Source organism: Phycodurus eques, chromosome 5 (genome assembly GCF_024500275.1).
Source record: "Phycodurus eques isolate BA_2022a chromosome 5, UOR_Pequ_1.1, whole genome shotgun sequence".
Taxonomy (NCBI): domain Eukaryota; kingdom Metazoa; phylum Chordata; class Actinopteri; order Syngnathiformes; family Syngnathidae; genus Phycodurus; species Phycodurus eques.
In genome coordinates, this window is record NC_084529.1 from 23,230,848 (window position 1) to 23,239,227 (window position 8,380).

Sequence of the window (8,380 nt, forward strand, 5' to 3'; positions counted from 1 at the left end):
GGGTTTGCCTTCTGCAGTCCGCAGTGAAAACAGCCCTGAGGCTTGTGATCAAAATGAGACATGGACATTTTATTTGGACCACTACACCCACATGTGAAAAGAAAAGTGCTCCTTGCACAACAAATAAGTACAGTCTCTTACTTGGAGCTTACAAACACACCATTATATTGGAGAAAGTGAATACAGAAGCAAAGAACAACACATTCACATTGATTGTTTGAGTCCCGTGTTGCTCGTCATCTGCTGCTGCAACCAGGCTTGATCTAATACTGCAAGAAGCAAACGCTCAGTGTGACCGACATCCCGGCGGTGTGCCTTTGCGCTCCTCTTGCCATCAGTCAGATTTGTCCTTCTTTTTGCCTCCTCCAATAGGAACTTTGCTCACCACGGCGGAACCGACAGCCGTAACGCCTCCGGCGACAGCGCACACCCCTCCCTTGACGAGGCTCACTCCGGCCGCGGGCACGGCGGCCACGGTGGTGACGGCCGTCTTGGTGAGGTCGAGGCCCTTTCCTCCTATCCAGGTCACCCCGCCCACAGTAGCTCCTAAAGCCCCCTTGGTGGCGCCGTACAAGCCCCCCGCCAACCTGCCCAACATGCCCGTCTGAGTTGGTGGATGCTCTTTGAGGGTGTCTGGTGGATAAATATGACATGACAGTGAAATTCAGTGGTGAACAGTCAGGGCCAGCAAGGCCTTCTCTGCTGGCCAAAACACTATCAGCAGCTCTGACCTATATTTACAACTCAAAATCTAATATTTGTTCCATGAAATTGTATTAATTTAATCCCAACAGATGATAGTCTCTTTAATTCACATCATTTCTCTTGGCTGCACTGCTTCCAGCAGTTTATGTGAGTGTTAGTGTTTTCCCCCCAAATCAGATTTCAGCTTCTATTTGCAGAGCAACACAACACAGATGGACACATGCCTCGTTTGCAATAATCATGCTACCTCATCTCCCTCCCTGTTCTGAGATTGGGGGGCTCGATTCCGGGCCCCAGCCTGTACATGCGTCGGTTTTCTCCGGGTACTCTGGCTTCCTCCCACATTCCAAAAACAGGGTTATTAGGTAAATTATTAGGTAAAAGACTAACTTGTCCTTACTTGTGAATGCTTGTCTAAATGTCCCCTGTGATTGGCTGGTGAGCTCTCCAGGCTGCACCCTGCCTCTTGCCCAGTCAGCTGGTATAAACTCCCTGCCACGCTAGTTAGTGAGTTTAAGCGGTATAAAAACTTGATGGCTCGATGGATGGACGCTCATCTTAAAACATAATAATGTTGTTATAATTCATTTATTTGTTTATTACGAAAAGTCCACCGGCTGGCGTTCGTCTGATACGTAGCTATGCTAAGCAATAACGTAATTAACAGCAAAACCGAGTAATGTTCAAAAACAATTTTTCATTTGACTGATGAATCAACTACATAGTCCACTATATAAGAAGGGGTTAGGGAATAAGTGAATGATTATTAACACAGCCGATGAGAACAGTTTCTCTCTGAAATGTAGTTACCAGATAAGCTAACAGTAGCCAAGATTGTTTCATCTTCTACAATTTTGGATTTTCTGGCAGTCTGGATGCCATATGACAAGACATTTGGTTTGGGGGAGGAGCCTCGCAATTGTCGGTGGAGACATTGTCAATGTTTCGTGTGCCGTATTGTCATCTCGCGTGCACTACACACACACACACACAATAAGAGCAGACTTTTACACAATTATACAATTTTATCCGCGTCATCTGTGGTCTGTCCCATTTTTTTTTTTTTTAATTGGTTAATATGTACCCCACTTTGGAAATATGTGTACATCAGGGGTATCAAACCTTGTTTTTGTCTCGGGCCGCATTGTAGTTATGATTTCCCTCAGAGGGCCGTTAGAGCAGTGAAACCATATAAATGTTTAATCATCACCAAAACATATTATTACCATTACACAACAAATTGAGGGATAACTAGTTTTGAAATCAGAAGACAAGGAAAATAGTTTCTTCAAGTATTGTTTAAGTTACTGTAGAAGAAGGGTTTGGTAACAGAAAACTGCAATATCTCAACATTATTGTTTATTATTATGACAATTTGGAATTTGGGTACAGATTTAAGCAAAAATCACTGAAGTTGACGAGCATGATTTGCTTTCACGGGCCACATAGAATGATGTGTGGCCGCATCTGGCCCCCGGGCCTTGAGTTTGACACCTAAGGTGTACAAAGTCTTCTTTCACTGACCTGAATCTATTGGCTCGTCAGTAAGGTCAGCAGGTGTGCCCTCAAGCACCTGCTCTGCCTGACTCATCTCTGTAGGGCAAATAATGGAGACAATTACAAATATAAAGTAACAATAATAATAGATGAACAAATACTGTTCAGTATAATCAAAGAGCAAACAGTAGAAAGAATAGACCACAAACGCAGTTTTGGAGTTCATGTGTGCATCTGTGGACAAATCTGGAGAGCATATTTAAACATTATTACCCAGAAAGCATGTTTATATATTGCAGATTTTTAACCATTTGTTTTTCATTCTTTCTGCTGACGTTGATTTGTCATGTTCTGAAAAAAAGGGTTGAAAAATTGAATAATGCACTCGGTGGCTTAAAAAAAAAAACACACACAGGGGTCACTGATGGTGTACTCGCACACTCGCCTGACTTTGGCAGCGTGGGTTCGGTTCCCACTCAGTGACGGTATGAATGGGAGTGCAAATGGTTGTTCGTGTCTATACGTTCTCTGCGACTGACTGGTGACCAGTTCAGGGTGTAGTCTGCCTTTTGTGCAAAGTCAGCTAGGATAGGCTCCCGCACCCTAACCAGGATAAGCGGTGTTGAAAATGGATGGATGGAGATATATATATATATATATATATATACATACATATATACACACACAACCCCAATTCCAATGATGTTGGGACGTTGTGTTAAACATAAATAAAAACAGAATACAATGATTTGCAAACCATGTTCAACCTATATTTAATTGAATACACTACAAAGACAAGATATTTAATGTTCAAACTGATAAACTTGATTGTTTTTAGCAAATAATCATTAACTTAGAATGTTTTGGCTGCAACACGTTCCAAAAAAAGCTGGGATGGGGTCATGTTTGCCACTGTATTACATCACCTTTTCTTTTAACAACTTTCAATAAACATTTGGGAACTGTGGACACTAACTGTTGAAGGTTTGTAGGTGGAATTCTTTCCCATTATTGCTCGATGTACAGCTTCAGCTGTTCAACAGTCCGGGGTCTCCGTTGTCGTATTTTACGCTTCATAATGTGCCACACATTTTCAATGGGAGACAGGTCTGGACTGCGGGCAGGCCAGTCTAGTACCTGCACTCTTTTACTACGAAGCCACGCTGATGTAACACGTGCAGAATGTGGTTTGGCATTGTCTTGCTGAAATAAGCAGGGGTGTCCATGAAAAAGACATTGCTTGGATGGCAGCGTATGTTTCTCCAAAACCAGTATGTACCTTTCAGCATTAATGGTGCCTTCACAGATGTGTAAGTTACCCATGCCATTGGCACTAACACAGCCCCATACCATCACAGATGCTGGCATTTGAACTTTACGTCCATAACAGTCCGGATGGTTCTTTTCCTCTTTGGCTTCTTTTTCCTCTTTTGCAATTTCAAATATGGACTCTGACCACAGAACACTTTTCCAGTTTGCATCAGTCAATCTTTGATGAGCTCAGCCCCAGAGAAGCCGGCAGCGTTTCTGGGTGTTGTTGATAAATGGCTTTTGCTTTGCATACTAGAGTTTAAAGTTGCACTTACGGATGTAGCGCCGAACTGTATTTACTGACATTGGTTTTCTGAAGTGTTCCTGAGCCCATGTGGTGATATCCTTTACACATTGATGTCGGTTTTTGATGCAGTGCCGCCTGAGGGATCGAAGGTCACGGGCATTCAATGTTGGTTTTCGCCCTTGCCGCTTACATGCAGTGATTTTCCCAGATTCTCTGAACCTTTTGATGATATTATGGACCGTAGATGATGAAATCCCTAAATTCCTTGCAATTGTACGTTGAGGAACATTGTCTTTAAACTATTTTCTCACACACTTGTTCACAATGAGGTGAACCTCGCCCAATCTTTCTTTGTGAATGACTGAGCAATTCAGGGAAGCTCCTTTTATACCCAATCGTGGCACCCACCTGTTCCCAATTAGCTTGTTCACCTGTGGGATGTTTCAAACAGGTGTTTGATGAGCATTCCTCAACTTTCTCAGTCTCTTTTGCCACCTGTCCCAGCTTTTTTGGAACGTGTTGCGGCCATAAAATTCTAAGTTAATAATTATTTGCTAAAAACAATCAAGTTTATCAGTTTGAACATTAAATATCTTGTCTTTGTAGTGTATTCAATTAAATATTGGTTGAACATGATTTGCAAATCATTGTATTCTGTTTTTATTTATGTTTAACACAACGTCCCAACTTCATTGGAATTGGGGTTGTACATACATACAGTGGGTACGGAAAGTATTCAGACCCCCTTAAATTATTTCCCCTCTTTTTTATGTTGCAGGCATTTGCTAAAATCATTTAAGTTCATTTTTTACACAATATACACACAGCACCCTATATTGACAGAAAAAAAACATAATTGTTGAATTTTTTACAGATTTATTAAAAAGGAAAAACAGAAATATCACAGCCATAAGAATTCAGACCCTTTGCTCATTATTTAGTAGAGGCACCCTTTTGAGCTAATGCAGCCATGAGTCTTTTTGGGAATAATGCAGTTTTTCACACTTGGATTTTGGGATCATCTGCCATTCCTCCTTGCAGATCCTCTCCTGTTCTGTCAGGTTGGATGGTGAACGTTGGTGGGCAGCCATTTTCAGGTCTTTCCAGAGATGCTCAAATGGGTTTAAGTCAGGGCTCTGACTGGGCCATTCAAAAACAGTAACTGAGTTGTTCTGAAGCCACTCCTTTGTTATTTTAGCTGTGTGCTAAGGGTCATTGTCTTGTTGGAAGGTGAACCTTCGGCCCAGACTGAGGTTCTGAGCACTCTGGAGAAGGTTTTCGTCCAGGATATCCCTGTACTTAGCTTCATTCATCTTTCCTTCAATTGCAACCAGCCGTCCTGTCCTCGCAGCTGAAAAACACCCCCACAGAATGATGCTGCCACCACCATGCTTCACTGTTGGGACTGTATTGGACAGGTGATGAGCAGTGCCTGGTTTTCTCCACACATACCGCTTAGAATTAAGGCCAAAAAGTTCTATCTTGGTTCCATCAGACCAGAGACTCTTATTTCTCACCATCTTAGAGTCCTTCAGGTGCTTTTTTAAAGCAAATTGCATGCAGGCGTTCATGGGTCTTGCACTGAGGAGAGGCTTCTGTTGGGCCACTCTGCCATAAAGCCCCGACTGGTGGAGGGCTGCAGTGATGGTTGACTTTCTAGAATATTTTCCCATGTCACAACTGGATTTTTGGAGCTCAGCCACAGTGATCTTTGGGTTCTTCAGTACCTCTCTCACCAAAGCTCTTCTCCCCGATTGTTCAGTTTGGCCGAATGGCCAGCTCTAGGAAGGGTTTTGGTCGTCCCAGACGTCTTCCATTTAAGGATTATGGAGGCCTCTGTGCTCTTAGGAATCTTAAATGCAGCAAAAAAAAATTTGTAACCTTGGTCAGATCTGTGCCTTTCCACAATTCTGTCTCTGAGCTCTTCAGGCAGTTCCTTTGACCTCCTGATTCTTATTTGCTCTGACACGCACTGTAAGCTCTAAGGTTTTATATAGACAGGTGTGTGGCTTTGCTAATCAAGTCCAATCAGTATAATCAAACACAGCTGGACTCCAACGAAGGTGTCGAAACATCTCAAGGACTATCAGAAGAAATGGACAGCATCAGAGTTAAATATATGAGTATCACAGCAAAGGGTCTCAATACTTGTGGCTGTGTGATATTTCAGTTTTTCTTTTTTAATACATTTTTTTTTTTTTTTTTCAACAAAAAAAATTTCAACAATTCCGTTTTTTTCTGTCAAAATGGGGTGCTGTGTGTACATTAATGAGGGAAAAAAAGGGGGTCTGAATACTTTCCGTACCCGCTGTATATATTTGGCTTTACACGATCAGGATTTTTGGGACCAATCAACAAGATTAAAAAAACGATAACTGATCATCGATCCAATCACAAGATGGAGCAATGTGTCTATTTACATGACTTGTTCATTTATTCTATGTATACTGGGTATCCTAAAGTATTCTCTAGCATTTTAAACAAAAGTTAAAACATCTATGACCTCTACGGGGCATTCAAGGATTGTCCACTGACATAAGTTTAGGTCAAACCAACATTACATCACCAAGATAACAGAAATAATGGGTCCTTAATTACAGTAATTAAGTTTCTGCAATTAAATTACTTTAACAAATACTGCTAATGACATGCTTACTCTAACTTTCTCACTGTCCCGACTATATGTTGTCCAGAGTTTGCGTCCGTTTGGCTTTTTTTATTTTTTTCCGCTCCCCTGGAAATTTTTAGTTTTTTTAATCATCTTTAAATGTACTTTTATCGGGTTTGCAAGATCATTTGGGTTAAAACTGCCCAGAATGTCCTTTGTCAAGCTGTTCTAGTTGGTCGTTTTACACCCAGTGGCAGTTGAGACGGCTGGATTTCTAATTAAAATGTTACATGTAAACTAGATTTGCTTTGATTGGATTGCAGGTCTTCCCCAATTTAAATATGGAAAACAGTTTCACTGTAATTGGCGGCAAACACATGGCCAATCATTCCTAGCAACCTCGTGTTTATTTCATTCAATGTGGGGGGGCGGGGGTCTTACACTATCATTGTGAAGCAGAATTCATCAAGCGTTTGATTGTTCGCCCACTACTCACAAGTAAACACAGTTGCAAATAATGATTATTTTTGTAATCGATTAAACTGGCTTTTTTTTTTCTCTAGTAATTTGTTGATCATTGTTTTCCAAAGTAAAAGCAGACGTTTGCAAATGTTTTATTTTGTATTAAACACAAAGACAATCAGCCTGCTTTCATGGCAGATTACAGAATTCAGAGAATATTTACTGTTGAGAGGCTGAAAAATACTTGTCGATTATTTTGACAATCAAATAGCTGTCGATTAATCGTTGCACCTCTATTGTGCAATAATGCTCAAACGGTTTTCAAAATGTGAAAGAAAAAAATAGGAGTTTGCTTCTTGGGGTGTGCTGCTGATCCACAAACAAGGCAGACCTCTTCAGTGCAAACACAACATGAGCCAACGAGGCGTGGACGCGCGGCAAGCTATTTAAAGTATCGCCGGAGAATAAAGCAGGACACGCCGTTACTTGTTGACATATGTGCGGCAGCTGCGTGGCCGATTAAGCTGTAACATTGCACGCTAGCAAAGCGGCTAAAGCTCACGAGAGCTAACTTTGGTCAACTTTACGCCAGCACCAACTCAAAGACAATCACCCGCAACGACTGCGTTCGTGTTCATGAAGAATTTAAACGTAATATTTCAATATAATGTATACAATATTCTATAGGGAAAAACATGGTTTTATTTGGCCTTCGGTGGAATATTCTAGGTCACGCAACCAGACACGTCACTTCGCTCCTGGTGATAAAAACAGCGCCACATCAACACGAGGAAAAACACATTTTGTGCTCTTTTTTTGTAATGTTCGTGTTATGCACCACTAACAATTACATATTTGCCAGTTTCAGAGCGTCATTTTATTTTTTTTATTTTTTTTTACACAAAATCTTAAGGTTTGAGGAGCAGCGGCGGTTGTCATGGCTGACATCTTGCGATGAACTCCAGTTAAGTTGAGACAACGTGGCAACTTACCTTGCTTTTCTACACCCAAAGAATCGATTCCAAATATTGTGTTAAAATAATAATTTAGGCGTGAATTTATGTGGTTGTCGACGGAGAAACTGGCCCGTCCCAGTAGGTTGTTTGTTCAAGGGGGATGAGACAAGGCTCCTCCCCCTTGTGTGTGTGTGTCTTTCGTTTTCGCTACGCGTATCTTCGAAAGTTCTATTTGAAAAAAAAAAAAAAAAAAAACCTTGACGATTGGGAAAATTGTTTTTTTCCCTCCCTATTATTTTTGGCCTCCCTAAATATTTTATATGTATACAGTACATATAAATTGTTAGCTGTACATAAACGGATATGACGTTTGTTAACATTGTTTTGGGTTTTAATCAAGTCAACGCAGAACCACTTTTTTATTTATTTTTTGTTTAATTTGATTTATTATTATTTTATTTTTGATCATGTTTTGTCCTAAATACATTGACATTGGACTACAAACAAAATACATAATATAACAACAAAAAATACAATGATTGTAGAAAATGAGAGCGGAAACGCTGTACCACGTGATACGAGCTCAGAGTTTCT

General features: G+C 40.8%; 1 protein-coding gene across 1 annotated transcript; it reads right to left on the reverse strand.

Annotated features, from left to right (window-relative positions):
* Positions 1–54: 54 nt before the first annotated feature.
* Positions 55–7,961, reverse strand: tmem263 (transmembrane protein 263). The gene is made up of 3 exons (XM_061678169.1): positions 7,823–7,961; positions 2,230–2,298; positions 55–633 (listed from the first exon to the last, which is right to left on the reverse strand). Exons 2-3 carry the CDS (start codon positions 2,294–2,296, stop codon positions 335–337), a joined length of 366 nt encoding a protein of 121 aa, XP_061534153.1. The 5' UTR covers positions 2,297–2,298; positions 7,823–7,961; the 3' UTR covers positions 55–334.
* Positions 7,962–8,380: the final 419 nt, after the last annotated feature.

Coding starts and splice junctions, on each gene's coding strand:
- tmem263 (XM_061678169.1), bottom strand. CDS start 2,296: ATGAGTCAGGCAGAGCAGGTGCTTGAGGGCACACCTGCTGACCTTACT. Junction 634..2,229: donor TGACGAGCCAATAGATTCAG/GTCAGTGAAAGA, acceptor TTTATCCACCAG/ACACCCTCAAAGAGCATCCA.